The sequence below is a fragment of the Indicator indicator genome, chromosome 1 (genome assembly GCF_027791375.1).
Source record: "Indicator indicator isolate 239-I01 chromosome 1, UM_Iind_1.1, whole genome shotgun sequence".
Taxonomy (NCBI): domain Eukaryota; kingdom Metazoa; phylum Chordata; class Aves; order Piciformes; family Indicatoridae; genus Indicator; species Indicator indicator.
In genome coordinates, this window is record NC_072010.1 from 34,290,736 (window position 1) to 34,318,691 (window position 27,956).

At 38.7% G+C, this 27,956-nt stretch overlaps 1 protein-coding gene across 2 annotated transcripts; it reads right to left on the reverse strand.

The window, feature by feature from the left end:
- Positions 1–3,708: 3,708 nt before the first annotated feature.
- On the reverse strand, positions 3,709–27,956 carry WBP4 (WW domain binding protein 4). 2 transcript variants are annotated; one of them, XM_054400442.1, is made up of 10 exons: positions 27,893–27,956; positions 21,484–21,556; positions 20,028–20,090; positions 19,814–19,937; positions 18,781–18,993; positions 17,865–17,920; positions 14,574–14,640; positions 12,579–12,703; positions 11,425–11,645; positions 3,709–8,870 (listed from the first exon to the last, which is right to left on the reverse strand). In XM_054400442.1, coding segments are annotated over exons 1-10 (1,152 nt in total). In that variant the 5' UTR covers positions 27,895–27,956; the 3' UTR covers positions 3,709–8,662. The 2 variants fall into 2 exon arrangements, with proteins under 2 accessions (XP_054256417.1, XP_054256428.1); XM_054400453.1 differs by lacking the exon at positions 20,028–20,090.

A 27,956-nucleotide genomic window follows, 5' to 3' on the forward strand; every position in this document is an offset into this window, starting at 1 on the left:
TACCTTCTGTCTTGGCTGTGTGGCTTTGTTAAGCCTGTCCTTGACCGTATTGCAGCTGGAAATCAGGGTGATGGAGCAGAAGAAATATCACACAGTGTAAGTTTTGTTTTGGAGGTGGGAGATGTTCCTCTCCAAGTCAAAGAACCTAGGCTCCCTAATCATAACCTATAACGTGGCCTTAATGAATACTGCTAATCTTTCTGTATCAATTGTGTGAGCTTCCTAAACGTAGTCCCTTAAAAATAACTCTGTGTTATGGTGCTTTGTCTTTCATAGTGAATAACAATAGCAAAGGGGGTGATCTCAGGCAGGAGGCCAGAATTGCAAGAGAGAAGCCTGTCAGCTTTCTTCCAGCATTCTTAGGTCAGCTTAGGGTGGGTCTGGACCACATGCTGCAGTGGCATGTAAAAGTATGTGTTCTAGTTTCAGCTTAAGTTGATGAGATTCTGGAAGGAGTCCAGCAGTGATAACAAGCAGCTCCCTGCTTCTTGGCAGGGAAAACAAGTTCATAGTGTAGATGCATTTGAGCAACTCAGGTAGTTCTGGAATTCAGTTTCTGCCTTGATGCCTTTGGGACTGCGTGTCTGTCTGTCCTTAGGGCAATCCAAATAGCTGCAGAGCACACTGAACTGCCGCAGGATTTGGGCTCATGTTCTCACCGGTGTGCGGTGTGCGGACAGGCACTTGTGCCAGCAGCTGTGCTGATGCATGTGCCCTCACACAAGCACAGGCAAGTGCCCTGCAGCTGCGTGCGACCGACGTGGTCCGTGGCACTGTTCTCTTTTCACTCTGCTCACCCTAGGCTATGCTGCAAACCTGCTCTGCACAACCTGCTCCATGTGAAGAATCAATTCTTTACGACAACTTCAGGTTGTGCCTTGTGGTTCGTTTTATATTTGCACATACATTTTGTATTGTGAATGTTCTTGCTAGGGGATTTTCATGGCAATTATAAAAAAAAAAAGTCAGTTATTTTGAGAAAATTATTTCAATAACGAGTTGTTCTAAATGGTGGCTTTTACTACTGCATGTATAACAAACAAAAGCTTTAACTCTATTCAGCTATATTAGGAAGGACAGAATTTGTACCAGGAAGAAAGCAGAAAAACTACACTCAGTTCTCAGTCCTGAAATTACTTTTCAGTTCTTCTGTATGTTTGCACATTGTTATCAACAAGCTTTGTCTGGCAATTTCTGACTTGCTCGCAACACTTGAAATTATGAAATCTTTGGGATTTTAGTTAGGGATTTGATTTGTTTGTTTGTTTTTAATTTGTAGCTGTAAGTCAATCAGGAAACATAATACTGTGCAATTTAAAGGTTATTTACATGCTTGAACTTCGACTTTTTGCCATAAACAGTTAAGAAAAATGAACCTGCAGGAAGATGGTGATGCTGACAGCCTGGCAATAACTAACATGATCAGCTGTAGGAGGAGAATATCCACCAAATGTGCTTACCCACTTACCGTGCTTACTTCTGTGATGCAAACCAATTTATTAATCACGTGTCTTGAACCATCTTAGAAATTACTTGCAAAGTATGCATTTTAAATAATCTGGTTCTACTTCTAGTATTAGTTAATGCCTCTAAAGTTCTTCACTAAGAAAAAATTTTTAAACACTCATTTATTTTACTGGAATAAAGATGTTTTGACTGAAGGATCCTTAGGGATATTTGCAATTAATTAATTTTCTGTAGCCTTTCTTGTTGTTGATTTTGTAGAAAGTGGTGATAAAGGGGAAAGTAGAAAGCAGCTCTCCTCTGCTACTACATTAGGACTGTCCCCAAAGTAATCATTGAAATCTAGCAGCTTTTGAAACCTAGACCCTTCTCCTAGCCTAATCTGGTGCATTCTGAAGGATCTTTGTCTTATTAAGCTCATACTGCAAATACTGCTGCCTGTCTTCTACAGCAAAAGATGGTTATCATCAGTCTGGACTGAGAATTTGATACAGAGCAAATCTGTGAGAGATTGATGCCTTGGGATTTGCTTCTCCTCGTTGAGAAAGCATTATCTGAAACTGTTTTCTTCGTACCGAGCAGCAGATTTGAAACCGTGTGTTACGGTTCTTGTACTCCAGCCTTTCTGTGGGATGTAAGAGCCTGAGGGGTTGTGTTGAGGCGTGGCTGTGGGCTGGCACTTGTGCCCAAGGGAGGACAAAGGCGACCATTGCCATCTCGCAGATGTTTTCAGGATGGAATACTTTGACCTTGGGCTTTTCAATTTTTACAAGCAACCATGACTTTGAGCAGTGAAAGTACTAGCAGGAAGAACAACAATGAGAAAACAGTAGATGACCAGGAAAGGGAAGAGTGGGTCCAGATAAGGGTCAGGAAGATGACTGGTGGGGCTGGACCACATATCCTATGAGAACAGGTTGGGGGAAAGGGGGTTGTTCAGCCTGGGGAAGAGGATTCAGGGAGACCTAGCAGCAGTGTTCCAGTACCTGAAGGGGACCTACAAGGCAGATGGAAAGGGACTCTTTCCAAAGGCCTAGAGTGATAGGATGTGGGGCAATGGTTTTAAATTAGAGAAGCGTAGATTTAGATTGGATGTTAGGAACAAGCTCCTAACCATGAGCATGGTGGGAACCAGTTGCTCAGGGAGGTAGTTGAGGCCCTATGCCTGGAGATACTCAAGGTCAGGCTGGACGAGGCTGAGTAACCTGATCTAGTGGAGGATGTCCCTGCTCACTGCAAGGGGATCGAGCTAGATGACCTTTGGAGGTCCTTTCCCACCCAGACCATTCTATGATTGATTCTTGGAGGACAGGGAACAGGTCCTGGGGACAGCACAACTGATTGTGGGAAATGAGAGCAAAAATAGACTCATCTAGTAGAAACAGCCTTCTGCAGCCTCCTATTTCATTATCAACTGGTATTAAAACCACCTGCCTGCCCTCCCCTTGTGATCAGCAATGTGCCCAACAGAGACTTCACGCATGAATGTGATATTGTACCTGGAAAGATGGGTGCTTACCCTCTGCAAAAGAACAGTTCTGGTCTCTCTTTGTTGCCTTCATTCCTTTAATCATCAACAGAATGTACAGGGGAACGTCTTAGAAATCCTGGAGTAACAAATGAATTATTCACTGAAGTAGCAAGCTGCTTGTTCTCAGGAAGAGATAACCAAATGCTGTTAGAGACAAAATACATTTCAGTCTGGCAGAACTGGTTGTCTGCATCATAACTTATTTTCTTTTAGCTGCTTAGTACAGCTGAATAATTTTTTTTTCTTTCTGTAAAAAAAAGCTGGCAAAAGAGCAGTCTGACAAAAAGCTTTTGTCAGTAAATTTCATGAAATAATTGACATGCATTCCTCACCATTTAAAAGTGCCTGTCTTTAACTCTTGGGGCATTGCTCATCATTCCTCAGCAAATATGCAGACTACTGACTCACAATCTGCTATCATCAGCAGGTTTATATATTCAGCTCTATTCTGAGTGTTACTAAATAGTGACAACAACAAACCTTACCTGAACTCTCTTAAACAGTTTCAAAATTAACAATTTTAATGCAGGTCATGTTATTCGTAATTGATGCACAGAATAAAACAATTTCCAGTAACTGCTTAATGGGCTACTGGAAGGCATCCAGACACTACAGTGGTGACCATAAAACAAATGTATTTCTTTTAAGAAGCATTTCCATATTTACATACCTATTTTGTTTTTGTATTTACCCCAGGTCTTATTTTTGAGAGTATGCACCCATAAATCAAGCAGGTTGTCCTAAAACCCTTGAAGAGATGAACAACAGTAATACAGACTGTTCAAATGAAAGCTTTATTCAGTATTTTCATATAAACTCCACTTCAAGAGCTTGCAAGATTTTGTAATTTCAACTGAGAAGCTGTTAAAGAGAAACCAGCTGTTTTAACTTTGCAGACAACGCTTCTAAACTAAGCCAAGCACCTTTCAATCACCCCACTGTTCATCATTGTTATCTTCAGTTAAGCAAGACATGAAAATCCACTGGCTTCAGCCAGTGGTCTGTATACTGCTGTCTGCTGGTTTTTAACATAGGCTCATCACAAGTAAAATCAAACCTGCATTTGCTGACACATTCTGGGAATCCTCAAGGGCAAATTTAGCCTTCTTCAGATTATTATTTGCCACACTCTTGCTTTGTACAGAACTTTTATTCAGGCTATATCCTGAAACACTTCACACAGCTAAGGTTGTTAATCACACAAACAACTAACACAGTTTTTAAGTTAAATAATTAAGCAGATAGAAAATAAGAGTACTTAGGAGGTAGATACAAGAGAGATTGGAGAGAGATGGCTGACAAACCAGAACTAAGAGGCTTCCACAACAAACAGCAGGTGTACAGACAGATTTTGTATCAACTACTGTGAAGATTTAAGGGGTACAAAACCTGTAGGAGGAATGGAATGAAATCTGTCTCAGGAAAATAAATCATCCAGGAAATCAAAAGAGCACATGAAGGCAGTCTAGAAATAGCTTAGGTACGGTGGTACTTTTTCAGGGCACTATGCAAACAGGCAGCAGCAGTGCTTGGCATAAGCTGGGATCTGGAGTCATGGTGGCCTACGTAAGACAACATGAAGCCTTCTGATGATCTCAGTAGAGCAGGAGGTAAGGTGAAGGTGGAGGCTAGAAACACGGCACAACGGTGGTAGGTAGATTTGCATATATAGGAATACTGCAGGAAGACGGTTTGAGGAAGACGGCAATACGAAAAGGACTAAAAAAGGGAGGCACAACTCAAAAAGCAAATCAGGAAATCAAGAGGCATGAAATAGTTTTTTACTCCTTTTCTGAGTAACCTGCAAAACCTGCACTGAAATAATGTCTTTTTTCAGGGGCAGGGAAGGGATAAATGTTTTAATACATGCCCAGGTTAGTGAATTTAACTCAGACTCATGGCATGACCAGTCCTTCCACCTTCAAAAGCTGAACACTGGAACTGGATGATGCTGCAACACAGATTTTGTCCATGAGGGTCAAACAAAAGGCAAACTTCACCTTGTTAGGAAAGTCTGGATTTCCATCTACAAGTTCCCGGGGAAGGATTAATATTTGGCTTAGCTTAAATAGCAGCAAGGATTGTTCTATAACATTAGTGTGTCAAACTGAGCAGGTCTTTGAACACCTCCTGGCATAACAAGTGCCCCACAAAAGAATATTCTTTTTCAGTGTATGCAGTATGTTTGCTTCCAAAAGCATCAAACTTCAGGCAGGCCCTGCTGGAAAAACACAGCCCCCCAAGATAAGCATCCTGTACTGCACAGATGTCTTTCTAAACAGACAAGACTGGTGAAAGACGAGGCAAGGAAACACAAATAAAGAGTAGTGAACTTGCTTAAAACCACCCAGAAGAAACCATCATCAGAAATTGTAATGATTGCCCCCTCCTTATATTGCTAATCATGTCTATGGCAGCCTATGAAACCACAGATGTAGTTCTTGCCCAAGGAGCTTGAAATAAAAGCAGGCAAGCAGATGAAAACGCGCTGCATGAGAGAAAATGGATTAGTCAGAAAACAAAAGACTCTTCTTCTGAAAACACTGTTCTTCTGAAACAGCAAAAGCAACATTCCTTTGTCAAAAGCCAGTGTAGCCCAGGGAAGGATTAGCAAATGAGTAATACCTACAGGATTCCTATTGCAAATTCCAAAGGCAGAAGATTTTGCAGGATGATAGCACAGAAGGGAGAAAGATCTGTGCAGAACAGATGTCCTAGAAAAGCAGTGTCTGCCTTAAATCTCACAAGAGACAGTATTTTTGCACAGAAAGTATTTGGTTTAGATATACAATGAGGAAATTGAATGACAGCACAGTGCAAAACTAAATGGTATCTTTGGATGCATCAAATTTGATCCAACTGGCCCTTATTATAATTCATCTTTAGGGACAAAGAATAAAAGTCTCTGCTCAAATTGACTTTCAGAGGTAGTGGGGAGTGAAGTGCTGCATTTCTTTATGAAATGCAGGCTTTAGAGGCCACATAAGCTAAAGCAAGTGCAACTAGCAGCGAACAAAGAAAATGTTTAGTTATTTTTCCTAACATTTTGGCTTCTCTGTTTAACACAGACCTTGGGCTCATGTTACAACTAACAGGAGCACCTCAAAGAAGTAAGTTTTGAACATTTTTATTTTCAGATGTTTCTAAACATCTGCTTGAGCAATTTATTTACAGGTATTTTAAAATCACTGTGACCACTTACTTCAATGTGATCATATATTTTTAAGGAAAGATGCTAGTATTTTGGGAACCTCACTAAAAAGCAGAAAGATCTTGTCTTCAGGGGATATTAATAGTGGAGCCTACAACACCCCTCTACTACTGTACAGAATTGTACTAATGAACAACAAAATCATTTCACAGAGATCATAAAGAAATGCATGTAGTTCATGCTTGGAGTAAGAGAAGCAGGATGAACACAGCACTATAAAACAGATTTGCAAGAAAAAAAAATTGTGCTTGAAAGGAAAGCAGGGTCAGCTGTTAACTCAGCAGTTAGCAATGGCAAAGGAGTAGAAAGAGCTGGTTGTAATGATAAATCACAGGGCACCCACAGCAGAGAGCATGATGCAGTCATGTGAAAGGCAAATGTGGTTTAGGGAATGCATCAAGACTTACTTCCAATATGGTAAGGAAGTATTAGTGACATCACACACGGCCTTAATCTTCCTTGAACATAGAGTGTAGGCAAACTCAGGCTGGAATGGCTGAAGAGAAGTGCTACTGGAGCACTGAAGGATTTGTCACACAAGGACTCCAAAAAGATGTGGTGGATTCAAGAGGGAAAAAAACTATGTAGCTGAAGGGCACTACTTGTGTAAATTGTGAGGAAATTAGTGTAAACTGGTCACAAACACACAGAGGCTTCAAGATAGAGCAGGCTCCTAGCTGCTAGTGTAGCATTCAAGTAGGAGTAAGAACAAAAACCTGAAAAATCTGAGTTTTTAAGAAACATGACTGTGCTAGCCTTGCATATGTGGTCTTTCACGTGGACTACATTGTATATTCCTGCATCTATGACTGTGAGAGCATCCAGCCTGCATTCTGCATCTCTAAATGACAATCTAGGGCTACGTATTACAGGAAACTTCCAAAGTTGTCAAAACAAATACCAGAAGAAATACCCTCATGAAGCCAAAGAAACATGTGGGATTAAATACAACACTTAGCTCTATCCTACACAGAGAAAATGTCACAGAATAGAAAAAAAAGGACTGCAGCTTCCTTTGTAATCCATGATAGACTGGATTCTGTGTCTTGCACTCCTTTCTCTGCTGCTCTGACAGACTGATAGATGTTTTTTCAATGAAGTTCGAGCTCAGCAGTTACAAACTCCATTTTGCTGTAGCTGGACTCTGACAACTCTTAACAGCACCCTGTTTTCGACTGAGACTCTCCGGAGCTTTAGGAATAAGAGACATGTTTTTTAATGGATTAATGATTTGACCCTCTAGGGTCCACTGTTTGATACCTTGAGAAGCAATGAGCATAGCTACATTCTTACACAGCCAACGAATCTTGATGATGATAAATGTAGACCCATCCACCATGTGAAGAAATCAAAACTACAATCCTTAAGAAATGCCCCAGCCATCCTGGATAGTACAGCCATCAGATCTACATAGCCATCTTTTGTTTGGCTCTCATGGCACTGAGGACAATGGAGCCTTAGCCCCTCTCAGTTCAGTAAATGCTTGCCAACTATTCAATATACTCATCAAACTCTAGATGAAACTCAACAACCTCAAATAGAGTGATGTATGCTGTAGCAGGGCCAGGTCTTTGGTCATGAAAATATCAGGGAAATAACCCTGTTTTTTTGCAGTGAAAGAGACAACAAGAAAACAAGTCCAAAACAAGAGAACTTCATGTGTAAAAAGAAGAAAAAAATATAAGCAGAGACAACACTAAAGTAAAACACTGTAAGAAGACACCATGAAAATATCTATTCCAACAGGGCTGGCTCTATTGCTGTTATTAAAAGTTAAAATTCATCAGGTTTAAATCTTCTGCAGAGGTTTAATACATTTATCATACAAGTACAGAAATAATTTGTCAGACTGTCATGTGGGATGAGGTGGCACTGATGTGACTAACTCCTCAAAAAACAGCTTTCAAATGATCTGTTTGAAATGCTGGTAGTCTTTACCACCTACTCTTTTGCAAGTGCTTAGCCAAAGGTTAGTAAGCACAATATTTTTACTCATTAGCAGGGAAACTACTCCACATAAACAATCTTGGGGAATTATTTTACTCTCTAGTGCATGCCACTGATCTATTTCCTCTGTAAAAATAAAAGGTCTGCATCTTTTTTACCAAACTGAGGATTCCTGCTTTCTTGCATACTTAGAAAAGGAGTAAAAAACCTTATGCAATGTACTTATAACAGTATAGACACAGCAAAGCAGATTTAGATGGATGGCATGGTTAAAACCAAAAAAAAAAACAAAAAAAACATATTTACAACACTGCATAAGTCACACAACACAAACTTCCATTCCAAAACCAATCACATCAAAATAAAATAAAAAAATATTACAACTCACTTATTTTTAATACCTATAAATCCTTAATTTCTATCCAATATTTTCTTCATAAAAGCTTGTTTAAAATATTAAACTTGTGATTCACTCTAGCTTCAGCAGAATCTAAAATGGTTTTTAATTACTACTGATCACTTAGTCTTGTTCTCAAGTTTCTAGATTTTCCATTTTCAAATTTCCGCTTTTTAAACGTTGGCATCCCTTCTGTCGGGTCTCCAAGGGAGGTGACAGTCTTCTCTTGAAATATCACTGTTTCTTCTTCTGGAATCTCAAGCACTGGAGGTGGCAGAGTGTCGCTTTCTGTACTAGGAAGCTCCAGGTCCACCTTTTCACTGCGAGAGGAAAACATAGAAGGGTTAAACGGGTTGGAGGAAACAACATAGTGTACTGCAGATAATAATATCCATATTTGATTGTCAAAGCGGCTTCAAGCTAGATGTGGTTTCCTAGCCAAGATCATCACCATGGCAGGGATCAAAAAAAAGCAGCATGTTCTTTGTTTCTTCTGTGTGGGTTTGGCCATAAAGAGTGAAAAACTAAGACCTCATTCTGTACAGAGTTTTATAGCATGGCCCAAGCATTCATCATGCAAATAGTCCTGCAAAAGATAACAGGGTTGCAGGTGTGTATACTTAAGATTGCTGAAAGCAAGTCAGTGAGTAATTAGCAATGGTCATTGCCAAAACACTATTAAGCAGTCTTCCCCAAATGTACGTTCTTGAGGGTCTGTGTGAAAAAAACAGAGCACAGGCTTACCAAAGCAGTCAGTGTCCCCAAAATAGAAGAAATAGCTTTGGAGAACAGGATCACAGTTAATACTAATCTGAACAAATCACAGAATCATAGTTTTGGGTTGGAAGGGGCCTTAAACATAAATTCTAATCCTCCTGCCATAGGCAGGGACACCTCCTACTAGACCAGGTTGCTTGAAGCCTCATCCAACTTTGAACACTTCTGGGGCTGGAGCCTCCACAATTTCTTTGGGCATCCTCTTTCAGTGCCTCATCACCCTCATGGAGAAGAATTTCTTCCTAATGTGTAATCAAATACATTGTCCAAAAATGATCAAGTGGTTTTAAAGGGTCAATAGCAAAACACAGTGTTGCACAAGAATAACTTGTGAAATAAACAAATTATGGAGAACCACCAAACATTTTACAGAAAATTATCAGATTCACGAGGCCATCAGGAATCCCAGCAGAATAGCACTGCTGCAGAGAGATACACTTAGTACACAAGAAATCTTTCAGTACTATGGAGTGGGAGCCTGATACCAGCTCATGTACTACACCTGGTTTCAGATCCTATGCTTCAAGGAAGACATGGATTGCAAGTCAAGAAAATGTGACTGTTGCAGCATCCTGAAAATGTAAGCTTCCTGAAAGTGGTTGGTGCTGTTCTTAGTTTGAATTTAAAATAAATCATGAACAACTGCATTTGTCTTATTTACATGCGTGTATCTGAAGCCTGTGTGTTCAGGAGCTGAGAGTGCTTTTTGTTGGACAGTGCTTTCCAAAAACATGAAAAAATCCTTTTATCTCTGGTGTCAAGGAGTGGTCAGCTGGTCCAGTACATAAGGTGTTGAACATCATAACCTCCAAAAAAGCATACCAGTGCTTAATTCAGTTTGAACAGTGGCAAAACACTATCTGCTGAATAATTGTGAATTATAATGCTGGAGAACAGGGTGAGTATGATGGAAAAGACTGTTCTCATTCTCTGAAGCCTAATTTTTTTAGACTCTGAGAAGGCCCTACAACAAGAAACTGTCCATAAAAGACAGCATGCTTCACAAAAGAATATAAACCATCCCAGGTGCTGTGCAGCAGAATGACACACACCAAACCTCCTGATGAGATGCATATCATGAAAACATCTGCAGTACATCAGCTGGACATGGGAGAGAGATGGCTTCCAGATTTAAAATTGGCATAACTAGATTACACATTTTGTCTTTCATCTCCATAGCTAACTCATGACAGAAAGAGTCTCTAGGACTTACCCATAGTGACATCAGAAAAGGTTGTAGTGGTTTTTGTTTTGGTTTTGCTTAACTTTTTTTTTAAATGAAGGAAATTAGGGAACAGGAAAAAAGTCTTTTACTGCAGTACTGGTTGAAAGTAAGACAAGAATAGGAAATGTCTTTTAGGCTGTGTCCTTCAAGTGAACAGTTAGTTAGTACACCACCACAAAGTGAGAAATAATTCATGGCTCGTGCCAGTAACTCAACCAAATCAGAAACCGCTAGGAATCTAAAATAGAAGTCTAAAAAAGCCATACTCATTAACGTCAACAACTACTGATCCCATAAGGAAGGAACTGGAAGCAATGCTAACCCAGTACAATCAAGATAAGGTCGTTGGTTATCGTAGAAGGTCAAAATAGATCCTGAACTCCAAGCAGAGTTAGCTCAGCTAATAAAAAAAGAAACAGAATTTAGCCTGGAAGCTGGAGGCCCTGAGAAAGCTGTCTATGCTGGCATCCAAGGTTGAAAGTAGTTTGAAAAATAGCCACCAGAGCTTCTGAGGCAGCTGAATCAGCTTCTGGAAGGAAATTATGTTAAGGGACTTAAGTTTAGAGTAAGTACATTTAAATAGTTGATACTCAACCTCTGAGAAACGTGATGAATGATAATGAGTCTTGAAATCACTTTAACTTACTTTGTACTCACGGTGAACTTCTACACAAGAACCAAAACACCAACATTATCTGTCATGGAAAGCTATTACTTAAAATAATCACTGTGGGAAGAACTGTATCTGAGCTACATTTTCAGTCATTGCTGTGCTAATCCTGCCAGAACGCAGAAGAAAAAGCTTCAGCTCTTGAAAACAAGTATTCTGAAAACAAATATTACAAAAATAACTATGGCAAAAGGATACTCACCATGGTTCTTCATCTTCTTTTTCACTAATTGCTCTCCATTTTCCAAGAGGCTTGGTCTCGTTAGACACATCACTGGAAGTTTCTGGGGAAGCTGATGTACTCTTCTCTTTATCAACAGTTTCTTCTGGCTTAACTTCTTGCCATTTCCCATAAGGACTTAATTTTTTAGCTTTGGTAGATTTTTTCCCTTCCTCTGATTCTTCGCCATTATCTCCTTTCCTCTAAAGAGGAAAAAACCCACCTTAAGCAAAAATGCCTAAATAGAAACACAATGTAGCTTTATTTTACATCTTTTATTTACTATTCACATTTTTCAACCAAGAGTAACTTGAAACAATATAAACTCCTATTGTAACAAAATCTTTAAATTTTTCTCCTTGAGCTTTCATCACATACAGAGTTGAAAAATAAATAAATGTTACAAAAAATGCAAGCTGGAAAATGCCATCTATCAAGACTGAAGTTAGCAAGGAGTAGCCAGTACAAACTTAAGATACACACGTTTCACAGCTGACTCCTGGTAATAGTTTATAATTATGCATAATGAGAGAAAAATATGTATTTTACAATTAACCCCTGCCTGTGAATACATTTTATATTTAAACTATTTCTGCATGTTCTGAACTACCAGTTTCAGAAAAAACATCTGACCAAACCAGAACTATAATCACACTCTTTATGTCTTAAATATGAAGAAAAAAAATTGTAACCGATACAGATTGTGCCAATGTTTCTCAATTAATAAGGAAACTACAACCATGCCATTTTCACTCAAAAGCATTTCCTGAAGGTCTCTCAGCAGTCACATGTACCAGTGAAGGTTTGAAGTCATCCTCACATGGAAATCCAAACCATTTAATGGATTATTTCAGAGACATGACAGTGACCTTTCTCAGAGAACATCACATTTCTTGCAGAACTCAACCTGCTTCTGGTGGGTTGAAGGAAGGATCATGCTTTCTGTTCTGGAACAGTGCCACTAATGGGCCAAATAATTGAATAAAAATTCATTTTACTATTCACACAGGTGTATCCATTCACTTTCAGTTATATGGTTTAACCTCATTACAATAAGTACAGCCTATCACAAGGGAAAAAAGATAAATCTCCTCCTTCTAGAAAATATGGTACATAAAATAAATCTGAAAACTTACCTTGAAACTTGTTTCTGAACTCTGTGCTTCATTTCCACTACCTTCTGAGTCTGATTCAGATGAGTCATGTTGACTCTTCTCATTTGAAGATGAAACAAAACCATCTGGTTTCTCCCATGTGGATACTGTCCAAGACATGTGAACAACCGCATTACTTAAAATAGTTTTTTATTCTGATGTGTTACTGCATGGACAACATTACCTTTCAGAAATACGCTGCCTTAAGCAAAAATACAGCAAATAATTTAGCATAAGGCTTTTGCCTTTGTTTGGTATGTTTGTTTTAATAAACATGGTCAGAAAGATAACATTTCACTTCCCAGCAGAGATGCAGTCATGACAGCTGAGTTCACTGTTGATAAAGCTTGTTTTAATTAGTGCCTAAGAAAAATAGCAGGCACAGCAAACTCTGATTCACAAGACTGTGGTCCCTTCTCGTCTGTAGGCAGGACAGACAAACTGTCTTCTAGAGGTGCCCATTTAATTTAAGTTGTCCATCGATCACAAAGAAAGGGTTAGGTAGAGAATGGCAACTGCGAGCCTCAGCTCTCCGGGCAGATAAAACCCTTCCCTATGCCACGTGGCTAGGTGACAGCAAGTCTCAAAGAGCTGTCAAGCAAGGAAGGAAATACAAGCATCAACCTGAAAAGACAGGAAAGTAGGTACATGGTATGACCTCAGTTTTGATTAAAAGGTAGCATTTCCTCAAATATACAGGGATGAAATACTTGAAGTTGACTTGATGATCTTAAAATTGATTCTAGTAAGAGTAAGACTAAAGTACAGCCATATTCAATCTAGAATTTTATATAAGCTTTCAAATGTAATAAACCTACTATTTTAGAATTATTTTATCTATTGCCAAAGAAATCTCTGACTGAAATCAACACTTCAGAGGTACGTGCCTACGTGTGTGTCTTAAAGAAAAAGTTTTAAGAAGCTGGCAATGTACAGAACCATTGCTTAAGGGTACTGCTGTCCTCTAGCTTTAGACCTGTAATGGAAAAAGTTCACTTTCCCAGGTGCTACAAGCAGCTAGTGCAGTAAGGTGCAGCTTCCCAACACACAACTCTGAAAACTAAGGCTCTCTGGAGATATCAGTCTAAGTTGCATACTTAGGAGACACTACAACTTGCTTAAAAATTTGTCTTGTTTTCAGAGGATGAGTTTAGTGTTAACAGAACTGACAAGTAATTCTGAAGTACTTCCAATTCAATGATTACAAAGACATTCTTCGTAAGTGTCATGTGTCTGTGAAGAAACAACACAAAAAAGGTCTAAAATGTATCTGAACTTAAAAGGCAATGTTAAAAAATAAACAGCATCTCCTTTCTGTTTTAAAAAGAAGAAATTGCAAATCACTTGGGCAGGGATGGCAGGCTTGAAAACCGAAAGGTTTTGGGCTTTTTTTCCTATTCTTGACATCATTTGGAGCATCACTTTATACCCAGTATCAGAAGGCACGCTCACAGCCAGCGTAAAATCACTTACTCTCCAGAAAGGCATCACTGACCTTCAAATGATTCAAACAGATTAGGATAGCGATGCTTGTTCTGAAAGAGTTACCAAAAAGTTCCCCACGGAGGGGAAAAATTGGGGAAAAGAAGTGGGAGCTACAATTCGGGATGCTCTTATAAATGCTATGTCTGCAAGAGGGAAAGTTTAGGAGATCCTTATTCAGTCCTACACACTTGTTGAAACAAAATCCTGCCCCTTTCTGGTTTCTGATATATAACGTCAATATATACATAGAAAGGAAGAACCCCTAGTTTAGAATTACAAGTTGAATGTCTGAAAAGACTTGTGAAGCACAAATGTATACACACTGACAATACAGCTATAAACCCAGAACTGACTTAAGCAACAAGTATATTTCAACTAAGGTAGCAGCTTAAAAAAATACAAAAACTTAGTAACAGCTGTAAAATGTAGTTATTTGTGAAGCAAAACGCTTCTTCTGAAACAAAGCTTAACTGAAAAACAAGCTCTCCTTACCTCCTGTTTGTGTGTTATAGTAGTAGGTATGACCATCCTCAGTGGCACCTTCTACCCACTCTGCTCCCTAAGAAAAAGATAGAAGAGCTAATTAAAAAAGTTTTAAGCCTCAATCAAAGCATCACTTATAAGACTATTCAACTCTTATGTATTTTCAGTTCATGATTAATTCTGTTTTAAAAGCTTGAACCCCTAAAATTGTTTATAAAGTATTCCCTTTGACTCAAATAAGATTTAATTGTTTAACTTAAAATGCTGCAAATGCACATACATGAATTTTTTCAAACAGTGGGTAACTGGTATGAGGCAGTACAAAATGTGCTGCCATACAGTTCAAGTTATTACATAGGCCATTACTTTACAATCATAGAATTGTTACGGTTGGAAGGAACCCCCCTGCTATGGACAGGGACACCTCACACTAGATATTTACATGTTTTTTTATTTCCCAAAGTATTCACCACTGAGGCTGTAATATCCTGTTTGTGTCATTGTCTTTAGTACAGATTAATAAAAAATTTCTCTGGAATACTCAGGATTTTGTGGGAAAACAAATAACAACAAATACTATCATAAACTAAACATTAAAGAAACAGCCAAAACTTTCTAAAATATATCTCAAAATTGACCTTTACCAAAAACAACTGAAGAATCAAACTTTGAAGACATGTATTTACTTCTTCACTAAAACACCAATTCGTTTTCCCCTCCTGATTAATAAACACATGTGATGTGGCGGAAGTTGCTGGATTCTCTTTGTGGATGTGTAATTAAAATAAACATGTTCTGCAGAATCAGCCACAGCTGGATAACAGTCATTATGCATGACTTAGCATTTTCTTAAGAATCTGATTTTTGTCAACACTTACCCATACAATTATTTCACTGTTCCTTAAGTACTAATACTGCCTGCTCCCCTGCATTAGGCAGAACATCTATGTGGCTTCACCATACATTATTTTTGCATCAACAAGTGCCTCAGTGTGTGTATACAGATGCAGACACATATACAGGTTTTTGCACACACATACTTATATATCTGCTTAATACTCTGCTAAAACTTTGTTGGTTGTTTTGGTTTTTTATAAAACAGAATAAAACCAGAAATTAAATCTCTTCCTTCCACTCCAAACAGGCAAAACTGTACCACCAAGTTCAGAGCAGGCAAAGGCAAGAAAGCCTTCAGTGAACAAGTTTCCTCAAAGCTTGGTTCTCAAAAGCTTGCGTGCTAGTTTCAATGAAAGAAGCAATGAGAATGTAAATAGAAAGGATGAAGAAATAGTCTTAAGTACAACCTATCCTTTTTGTTAGATCCTGAGTACTTCAGAGCTGCTTCTTAGAGGTTTTCAGCAGCTATCGGACACTGGGCACACTGCGTATCCTACTACATAAATGCTAACAAGCAGGATGTCAATTGTTTTAATGCAAACTTTAAAACCATACGGCTTATTTAATGTTCTAAATATTAGCTACAGTGCTTAATTAGATTACATTGTGTTCCACAAATATCCCATTAACTAGTCTGCTGGTCCACATATCTGTTCTTCAACATGCCTTTTAATTTCTCTGTTCTCTCCATCTCTGACAAAGTCTGGGCAGCAGACTAACGTGCTGTTGAGCCAGGAGGGTCTCTGAATCTCACTTGCACTGCATTTTGCAAGCACGCCCTTTAACTTCTGATCTGGATCTGGAATGTTGCAAATATCTTTAGCTCAGACTAAATAAGGGAGCAATCAAATGCATGTTTTTAGCAATAGCGAAAATAACTCAAGACATCACAAAGTCACTGAGCAGGGTGAGGGAGGAATAGCAAAATACAGCCATGTGGCATTAGAGAGATAGCCAAGGCTGAAGGTGTGTGTTTATGATATGAGATGAGCTAACTTCAAAGTGTTGCCAAGAAGGGAGCTCTTTCTGTCCTTCCATCTACTCTCCCTGCACTGGCATTTTTCCCATTACCCAGGGAGCTGATGTAGAGGAAAGAAGCCTACAAAGCACTAGCCTAAACTCTGATCTCTTTACTCCCTGAACTACCACATTGTCATGACAGATATGCATCAAGTGCCATAGAAGATTAGTCACAGGACCACTTTGTTCAGTGGAAGGCTACAGTAAAACTGGCTTATAAATACTGCAAAGCCATGCCCTAACTGTAAAGGTAAAGCTGCAGTGCTGGTTAGGAAGTTGTGCAAAACCACAGGATAAAGGAATCAGAAAGCCAGAGTAGTGTGTGATGGGCTGCTCTAACATGAAGTGTGAAGCCTTTTGGAAATGAATGGTGCATGGAAAAAGCCTGCAATTTTTAGATAAAACACAGCATTAACACGAGATGAAACACAGACAAGACTTAACTTACACTTTGCAAATTGATTCAATTTCCTAAAAATATACACAATTATAACCATTTCCTCCTCTGACTTTAAGTAAATCAGTACCAAGCATAGGTTATCTGATGAGACGTAACAATATAGAGCTGCAGAATGTCAAGCGCTCTAAAAACCCCAGGCTTATTTTGATGTCTAACATATACCATACTGTACATATGACATCTATCTTGAAAATGGGCAACTTAATATCACTTCACAAGAGTGTTGTAAAAATCCTATTTTTAATGTTGTGAAGCACAAAAATCCTGGAGTGGTAAGTATCAGGGGAAAGCCTGTTAATAATAAGATGAAATCTTTCTGTCTTTGGACTATTCTGCATGTTTCTGTGCCTGAAAAAAAGCAAAATCAAGTAATATGCTAAAAGGTTGCTTGCAAGTATGTTCCATGATTGTAAGAAAACCAGGAAAAACACAAATGACCACAAAATTGTATCCTAAAGCAAACACAAAAAATAGACACTCTTTAAAAAAAAAAATCTGATAATACAATCTCAGTGTTTCCCTAAGTAAAAGAGTCTTCACTATTTCAAATGTGTAAGATTATTTAATGAAATTTCATTCACAAAAGGTCAAACAGAATTTATCACAATTTCCTCAAAGTTTTCAGTTTTATGGCTGAAGCATCAAAAAAGCACATTCTGTAAAAAACACAGCCATCACTGTGGTTTCTCCTTCCCTGGCAAAAAAAACCCCAAAAACAACTAAAAAAAAAGATTTGTATGGAACCATTTCAGCTTTCATCAAGTATGTCCTAAACCATTCTGTATACCAAATCACATTTTTCTAAGTTTACTAAGAGCAAGCAATTTATCTTCTGCAATCAGAAGACTTGTAAATTGGTTAGATTTTTTTCCAGTGAGGGTTTACAAGGACAAAGAAAAGTATGAATAACAGTGTTTGATTACCGTTTGTGAGTTTGGAGAGTTGCCTTGGAAGTCTTTAGGTTTCTCCCACTGTGATTCTTAAAAAACAAAAAACATATTTTACCTGTCATTCAAACCTGTTTAGTAATCATTAGGAAAAAAAACAGATGAAAAGGGTATGACACTAATGTGTGCGCACACACAAACAAGTAATATAGACACAACTTATTGGAATATAAATAATCCCTGACCAAACTATGGTATGAACAATAAACTAAAGGATCATAAAGTATCATAGTTGGTAGCGTAACCCTTCACCAGGCTCTTCTATAACTGGGGCTGATACACACATACTGGAAATTTTGGTACGAAAAAGATAGATTTTCTTTTTTAAATGGTAGCACAGGCCAGAAGAAGCTAAGCACACAATATTTTTACCTTTTTGGAAATTAAATACAGTAAATATTAATGTCAACCCTTAAATTTCTGTGAAACATTTTGTTACATTCTCATTAATCATAAAAGAGGGTTCCTTTTATGCTCTGAAGTAGATTGCAACAAAGAGCCCCTTAACCAAAGGTAGTCAGCTACATAAACCCTTTAAATGTGGAACAAAACAGTCAGACACCAATCCATAACTGCTCTCATATACTTGGGCTTCATCAGTTTATTTCACATTCCTCATCATAAAGCTTCTTTATGAAGAACACAGATATCTTTGCATGCTTAACCTGTGAAAGGCTAAACATTTCCAGAAACTGTGAAGTTAGTGCATTCTCCCCTTATTAACAAACAGCAAACAGTGTATTGAATTTTAAATACCAAAAACTCTGTGCAATTGTTAATGTTTTAATTATCAGCTTACTACTGAGGGAGTAGAAGAGTAATGAAATGCAGGTAGTCTTTTCCCATTTATATCCAATAATTATATCTGCATTTGCTCCTCCTTAGTTTTTACCTCCTGTTCTTGTATTGTAGTAATATGTATAGCCTTCAGGAGAAAGTCCTTGCACCCATTCCTTTGTTTCAGTTTTTGTTGGCACTGAGGTGTCCTGAGGTGTCTTTTTTTTCTTTTCTTTCTTTTCCTTCTTTTCCTTCTTCTCTTTCTTTTCTTTAGTCTCCTCTGTGTTACTCTGTGTTTTACTCTGTGTTGAACTGGGACCTACTTCATCTTAAAGAAAAGAATAGCTTCTTTTTAAAAAATAGCAATAATCTGAGTTTTAATAGCTGTCACTTCTGAGCAACAGCAAATAGGAAATTTCGTTCTTACGACTATTTGCACCCTTAAGTATTACACTCACAGCAGGTAAACTTAAACCAGGATATTCCAAGGATCTGACATTGTAGCAATATTATAGAGCAGTCCAGACTACTAAAACAGTCTAAATACCAAAAGATGAGTAAGAGAAAGAGAAGAAATGCAAATACCAATGAGCTCTAACTCAACAACAAAAAAGAAACAGTTACAAAAAAGACAGCTTCTACAGGAGCTTGAAACCTCAAACGTATTCTAAAAGATAATGTGTCTTCACATGGACAGAACAAAGGTACTTGCTGAGCTGCAAGCTGAGTGGGAGACTCTCATCTCCACTGTTTGATAGCAGTGGGAACCCATCTTCTCCTACATAATAGCCACTTTTGTCCTCAACTGGCAAAGCTGAAACATAAAATTAACTAAGGGAAGCTACACTGCTGATTCAAAGCACCAACAACTGCCTTTTTTTTCTTTTTTGATTTCTTATCACGTTGTTTAATTTTTCTACTCCAAAACACATTGTTCCATGGAACAGATGATACTGCAGCTAAAAACATTCTGTGCAGCAACTTCTACTCCTGGCAATTTGCAGACTTCTCTATTTTTTTCCCCCCACAAATTAGCAAACACTCCTTTCCCATTCCCAAAATCTAATTTAACAAAAAAAAACAAAAAACTTTTAAAAGCAATATTCTTTCAACTCTGTCTTTAATCCCTTGTCAGCTACATGAACTACCTGGCTTAATTCCAAGCCTTTTCAAATCCTCTTGATATGCTTTCATTGCAGCCTCCTCCATTGCTGCAAATTCTTTGGACATGTTTTCTTCTTCTTTTGCTTTTTCCAAGCTTTTCTTTTTAATCTGAAACAAAACAAATAAACCAAGAGAATAAGTTAAACAAGTGGAAGAGATTAAAAATAAGCATTCATACAAGTAAGATACTTAAGTTACCTCACTAATTCTTTTTGCCACATTTTCTTTATGATTTTTTCCTCTTTCATGAAAATCAATGCTCTTCAAAGTGAAAAAAGAAAAAAAGAGAAAAAATAGTTATGCATTATACAATTTAAATTTATTTGAATTTAGTTGGTTTAAATTTAGTCAGACTAAACTAAATGGAAGCTGTTCTGAAAACACTATGGCTGCAAAATTCAGGAACACTGAGAAACACTTAACTTAGACATTATAAAGTATCAGTAACACTCCAAAATGCTATCATAAAATGCCACAGTCTGTATTTACAAGATTTAAAAAAATTTAAATAATACTGCCTAGCTCACATTAGAGAAAAGTAACAGGAAATCTGGGTTCCCCCTGCATGCTATCTTTCCAAGTATCATCCTTTGATTTTTGTTTTTACCCTCTGTTTTAATGCAAACTTTAAAACCATATGGCTTATTTATCATTCTAAATATTAGCTATGGTGCTTAATTAGATTACATTGTGTTGCACAAATACCCCATTAACTAGTCTGCTGGTCCACATATCTGCAAGACAGGAAATGGCAAAATGAGAGAGTTGAGTAGCTAAGGACAACAGACAGTCTGCAAGCAAAAATGCTGCCAGAAAGACTGAAGCCAGTACGAACTGGAAGGAGTGCAGAAGCTCTAAAGGTACAACAGTGGAAGTCTTCATGTGGTTCTCACAAAAAACATCTGAGCTCACTTAAGTGTTCGGATGTTAGCTGCCTAAGCCTGACCTAGTAACTCCAGAATTTCTTTGCACGAACCAATGTGCAGGGGATGTACATCCAGGGGATGATTCATCTAATTTAAACACAGACTTTATAAATTACTTAAGTCCTCCCCTTTAGCATGTATTTATCTTCACTGACTACAATAAGAAACATGTATCATTCTCAACTGCAGGTGTCTAGTTGTAAGCCAGATGAAGCTCAGCTCCAGGAGTACCCCTGGCATCGAGTCAGGAACGCAAAACTTATTTTCCAGTAAGAATGGGTCTAGTAGTCTGTAAAAGGCATCCGCAAGTCAGAAACACCTTTCTCTAACTCAATGTTTCTGTGGGCTGTGTGAAAACAAAGAAACCTATTTCAAATGCTTAGATTGCTGGCTGTACCAGGCCTACCATTTATGTATGCCAACTTGTGCTTTCTCCTTGCATATGAAGGCTATGAACAGGCACAGGCAAAGTTTCAAGACAGATCAAATGTTAAGTTAAAGAACTAGACAATGCAGCATCAAGTATCTCAGCTCTTATCTGTACTGCCAAGGAGAACAGCACACATCACCTTGCATACAGGTATCTGGCTCCTAGACAATATACAAACGTATTTTTGAAAAACAGATTTCATGCATCAATAGGTTAGTATCAGAAGTGATGTGAAAATCAGATAATTTAAATTCCTAGTATTTCAAAATCATTGACACAATATGGTAAACCACCATACAGGTCTGTTGTCTGCTATCCAGCACTTGCAGTAATCGCAGAATTTTTTTGGCTGAGATTTCCAGTAATCGGCCCTGGGGAGACAAAGAAAGAACAGATATATATAATGTGAAAACAATAACAAAAGCCGCAGGCTATTTCTATATATATGTGTATCTTCAGAAACTAAATTTATACTTCTTTTGGTGACGGAGTGCTAGGACTTTTTCTTTATTTATTTTAAACAAAGTATGGGGAGCAAGCAAGAGTAGCTATATGAACTACTGTGCCTCTTAAAGCACAGCTCAGTATTAGGATTGTGCCCTTCTGAAATGCAAAATTTTTACAATGCAGTGATGCTGTAAGAACCAGAAACACAAAGGAAAACCAAGTCTGAGATAAACAAGCAGCTCTAGATACTCCACTTAAAACCAGAATTGTCAGAAAAGTGAGACTTGCATTTTTGTAAAAATACATACAGCAAGTGCTTCTAAGTGTAAAACTTCAGATTTAACATCAAAGTCTGCATGAGTTACTGCAGGCAATCCTAGAGCAGATTGTGGCCTGTGGGGTCACAGACACAGCAGTAAATTGTTTGGATGTTTCAGTGTAAAAACATGAGTATTTCTGAACCACGCAATTTAGATAAGTTGTGTATGTGTGAAGAAACTTCAGGAAAACAGAGCTCAAAAGTTAGTACATAAAAGCATTTAGCAACAAAACAACCCCTCCAACTGATGTTTCTTCTTAAATTATTGCTTTCTAATGCCAGATGAGGCTTGTACAGAAATAATTCCATTTGTTTTGGCTTGCAGCAACAGATGCAATGCTTTGCTTCAGGAGAACACATTCCAGGAACAGACTTCTACGTTTTAAATTGAAAAAAAAAAAAAGAACAAAAATTGAGAGGCAAACCCAAAAACCAACTCAGGATTACACTGAAAATATTAGAAGAGATCAGTCCAAACAAAAAAACCCCAACAACCTACCAACAAAACCCTAACCCCCCCCAAGCCCCCAAACCAATACCCCCCAAAACAATCTGCTTTCCATGTGAATTATCAGTGTACAGTTAGAAGAAAATACTTCCTGACATTTTTATTCAACAAAACCAAACCTTTAACTCATGATAGCACCAGATACCAGTGCTGAATGTAAAGATATAATTTTTAAGAGGTTATGATTATTTAGAGGTATGAATATGGAAGATATGCTCTGCAAAAGCGTATCAACCTATAAGCAATGCTGCATTAGCAACGTGCAACTTTTCAAGCAATTTTCTGGAAAGCTAGAAAGAAGCAGCTGGGCTTGCCCCAATATAAACAGAAATCCACTCATCCCTAAATGGTGTCCTTTAAAACCCGGTGATTACTTAGTCACACATCTAATTAAAAGGCTTGTGTGATTTATATATCAAAATGTACTAGGGCCAAAGCCATCAGGGTTATCAAACACTCTGTCTGGAACATCATCTGAGTACGAAGAAATTCAGAGTTCAGAAATACCTTAAGGCCCTTTTTCCTGCTTGAGCTACATCTCCTAAATTGTCTCTAAATCCTTCAACATCATTTAAGATAAATTTCCAGCTAAAAGCTGGGTTAACCTTCCTAAGGCAATGGATCAATTCTGACAGAAAACACATCAATTGTAAAAAAACATCACTGCATGTTTTGGATGTACGAGAACATCTGTGTATTTCCAAGCTTAACCTAACAGAGCTGGCTCTTTCTCTTCAACAGAATCAAGTGCAGGTGATAGAGTTCAGACTGTACAGCTGCACTCACCCAAGTCAAGACCTAAGAGTGTGACAAGCTGTATTTTCACAACTATGTTTTCCACCGATTGCTTTCTTAAATGCTACTGGACATCATATCTGGTGCAAACCACTGTAGCTACACATAAAGTAATTGTGCTGGAGAACTCGAGGGCACCCTTGGGACTTAAATATAAATCCAGGTCTTGGCGACGGAAGCCTTCTGTCTTCATCTCCTATTGGTTTTCATAAAGATCGAAGCTAGTTCTCTGTTGTTTCATATAAATGTAAATGATACTCTGTGCTGAAGACCTGGGAAACTTAGGTCCTGCATTTCATGATTAATAAAGTTAATTACGTAAATTACGGTCCAAATTCTGCTCCTTATGAGCACGAGGAGTGTTATATGCTGATAATTATCTTAAAGATGTTCCACTTGAATTTGTACCACACAAAAAAAGAGCAAGCTCATCTGAAATAACCATCAAGTAACATCTGCCATTCTAACAACAGTGTACTCTGCAAAGCACCAACAGTGCTGCAATGAGAGCAAACCAAACAGGAGTGTTTGGAAACGTGCAGCAACAGAAGCCAGACCCCACTTCAGTGAGATGCTGCAAGTGCTTCACAGGCTCCATCACAAACTGGAAAGTTAAGCCATATTGATAACTATGTTTAAGGGATTCTTTTATGGCAGATTAACAATGAGTCAAATACAGGCTTGAGACTGGATGCTGTTCAAGTGGTACAAAGGTTTGTTATACTTCAATAATTGTGTACAAATCAAGAGAAACACAGTTATTTTAAAAAGTAATTACAGTCAAAATGGTAGACCTTTTAAGACTCCTCATCTTTTGCCTGCAATTACATCAGTAAAGTTCAGGTTGATTGTTTCCAGCTTTACAGCTGGGCCAACCTAGTAAGGACTAGAAAGCTGACTAGATAGCCACCACCACCACCACAACTATCTTTCTTCCTTTCATTAAAATGAAGAGACAGACCGGAGTGCATCAAGTGTGGCTTGTCCAGGTTTGCAGGGTTGAGGTTCAGTGCTGTACACATTTACCCAGGTGTGGCTCCCAAACGTCAGCTTGGTGAAGCAGACCCAGAGAGCTGTGCAAGCTTTACTGCAAAAGGTTTTCTGACAAGGTCTGCTTCAAGCCTCATTTTCCAGAGCTGGCTGAGCATGTCAGCATGGTGGCTTCTTGCTACTGGGCACACAAAGAACACAGCAATGCTGGTAAAATGGGTACTGGGCAACTTCTGAACAAACTGCTGTACACTTTCAGCTCGAGTGGGAAATCCTGTACTAACTTGCAAGAAATTTGCATCTCTTAAAGAACAGTGATTTTCTTTCATATTTTACTGGTCTTTCATATTTTACTCAGGGGCAGAATGTACAACAGTTCAGAGGGCTAAAAGGGGAGGAAGAAAAAAAGAGTAAGTAAACATGAAGCTGAAACTTTAATGAAATGGCAAACTCATTGCTGCCAACAGTTGTAAAGTGCAAATGGCATCAACTTTTAAACCATTTTCAAATTTCTGAAATTAATATAAAACTTCAGAGGAAATAAGGAGATGGGGAAGCAATTCTGCTTTAGCAGAACCTGCCATACTCATAATTTCAAATGAAACTGCTGAAACTCAAGAGAGAAATCTCAGATATTCTGCATAATTTCTTTAGCTACGAGAATCACACCTCCTGTGTTGCAAGGACTGGGTTATGCACTTCAGCGCATAAACCATGCCTTCAAGAGCACACAAAGTGGGCAGGTTCTATTGATAACATTCAGAGAGTAACTTTCTGAGTAATCCAGCAGTGCTGGGGTCCAGGGCCCCAAACTGTTTCTCTTCACAACTTACAGTATAATTAATGCTTTAATAGGCAATACAATCATCTTTCCTTATATAGGGAAGCTTAAGAAACCCTTATAAAGAAGCTGCGACAGCTTTCCCAAACTTTACTTTCAGACTGGGCTAGAGGTTCTTGTTCTTACAACATGCTGGCTGAAATTAAAACAGGATTGGAAAGAAACAAGTCTTCAGGTGATTCTGAACACAAGACAAAAAAGCAGTTTGGCTCTGTAAACAAACTCTGAAAGCATTTGCTTTGAATATTCTAAAACATCAGACTTGAAATTTGGCAGGGATGCTGAGTGGTTTCTATCAGGGACATACCTGTCCAAATTATAAGCCTGTAGGGGATAAAAAACATCATACATATATTCAGCAGGTTTCTTTAATTTTCATGTCTACAACCTTTGAAGACTTTATACAATGTTAGTATCTTGCAACTTTCTGTAGGTCTGAGCACTGAATGGCTTGCGCATGTGACATCTTCTTGAACATAGGTGTGTGAAGTAATTAACCTACAGATCCAAGTTCTTGACTACACAAGGAAATGAATTCAGAGTAGCTATTACAGCTGCTCTATAACAGTTACTCAACAGCACACAGTATTCAGAAATGGTAATAAATTATATCTGGGAATACCGTGTACTTCCAAAGAAAAACAATAGTTCTGTAATGGAAAAAAAGGTGGGAAGAACAAATAAAAAAAAAAAAACCCACACCAAAAACAAAACAAAACAAAAAAAAACAACAAAAAAACAAAGAAAGCAATTTCACAACAGACCCTCATCCACATGGGAAGCCATTCCAGAACAGCTAATTCTAACTCAAATGTCCTGGTATTGGTAAGACTTAAGAAGGCGATACTAAAATTGTCAAGGGAAACCATTCCAGAACAGCTAATTCTAACTCAAATGTCCTGGTATTGGTAAGACCTAAGAACGCAATGCTAAAATTGTCAAGGAAAGAAGCTGAAAGGAAAAGATTTTCTTGCACCGTGAAGTAGGTCACAGTGTTGAGGCCCTAATGACCCACACTCCCAAATAACTCCTATCTACTCCATGCATTCATAGTGTACTAATCCTACCCCAAAACCTCTTCTTTTATACATACCCTTAATTCTTTTTTTTTTCACATGGCATTTAAAGACTCAAGAAAATAGCATCCCTGAAACAACAAGTACATGGGGCTGTCCATCCACCTAGCCTTAGCTCATTGGTTTTCTGATACATAGTAGAATATATGTGGGCTCTTGCAGGCTAGCATTAGACGGGAGTTTTCATCCACATGAAACTGGGCAGTTGTCTGATGGGATGCATTCTTCTGGTCTTCAAGTTGATTGTGTTTTTTGTAATCCTCCTGTAAATTCTAATTTACAACCCAAGTGGCTGCTTCTTTTTATTATTCCCCTTCCAAGCATCATGCAAATAATATTGCATAAGACAATCTGAGAAGAAAGCAGAGTATGCAGAAGCTGTTCAGTCTGACCTGTATTGGTGCTGAAGATCATCTGCTTTTCCAGACCTCTTTTCTAAATTATATACATTGAAATGTAATGCTACAAATATTTCTAACCATACACAACTATACACAAGAACGTCAGGGCAGGCAGCCTTCTGCATGTATGGACCTCCAATGGACTTAATCTTCCCTAATTTCAGTTGTCTAAAAAGTGAGATACTGAGTTGTCCAGGTTCTCCATGTCAATACACAGGGTCTGTCATCTCCAGAATGCCACTCCTTCCATCCTACATAGGCATCTGAGAAGCAAATTAAACTCCATAGGTGCATGTTTCTTCCTTAAACAAAGTACCTCAAGCAAACTACCTGACTCAGCACCTAACAGTTAAATATCTGAAGTCAAGGATATCTACTGAAAGCAGAGGTCTGCTCCTGTAGATGCATTAGAAGGATATGGGCTATGTCAGGGAGCGTATGATAAGAATTAGAAGAAAAGAAAAAAACAGCAACATAAATTGGGTCAGGAAACTGTTCTGGTATAATTTTAGCAATAACTAAAATCAAGAGCACTGCTGTATGTAGCATCAGTCTGCAAGACAGGCTCACACAACCTAACCATCAAATACTTCTCCATAGAAAGACCTCAAAAAATGTTTTGATCAGCGTTAAGATTTTTTTTTAGTAGGGAGGTTAGAACATCTTGAAAAGTAACAGAAATGAGCGAAAGTTATTGTTACGACATTTTCACTTCATAAAGACCCTATCTTGGAACTTTACACCACCACCCCACACTCCCATAAATATGGTCAGGTATTAACACAAATTTTGTAATTAAACACTTAAAAAGCGGTAGTGATGGTCAGCAAAACCAAATCACAGAGGCTTTCTTCACCGCTTCACTCAGAACCAGAGGCGCCAACGGAGGCTGCAGCTTGAGCGGCAGGGGGGCAGAAAGATCGACACTTTCCTTCCCCGCAGCCCTCACAACCTCACGCTGCGGGACATTAAATCCCCCGCAGGCGGGAGGTGAAGCTGCCCGGCGTGTCCGGGAGAGATAAGGAGCCTGAAGCACAGCAGAAACAAACAACCTAGACAGGCGGGGGTGCACGGACGGGAGCAGAAGAACCTGAACTAGAAGGAAATTACGCAGCCAGCGAGACGGGGGTCGCTGGCCTCAACTAGAACACAGACTCAGCGTGGCTACCCTAAGGCCTTCCCACGGCCTGAGGGCACGGGGGACGGGCCTGACCGGCCGCCGACACCCCCACCCCACTTTGCCGACCGTCCCCGCCCGGCCCCCAGGGCAGGAGCCTGTGCGCGAAGCGTGGTCGGCGCTACCCGCTCCCTCCCGGCCCTTAGCACTCACATCGCCGCTTCCTCGGCAGTGCCGCTGCACGGTGCTGCGCCGGTCCCCTCCGCTCGCCACTAGC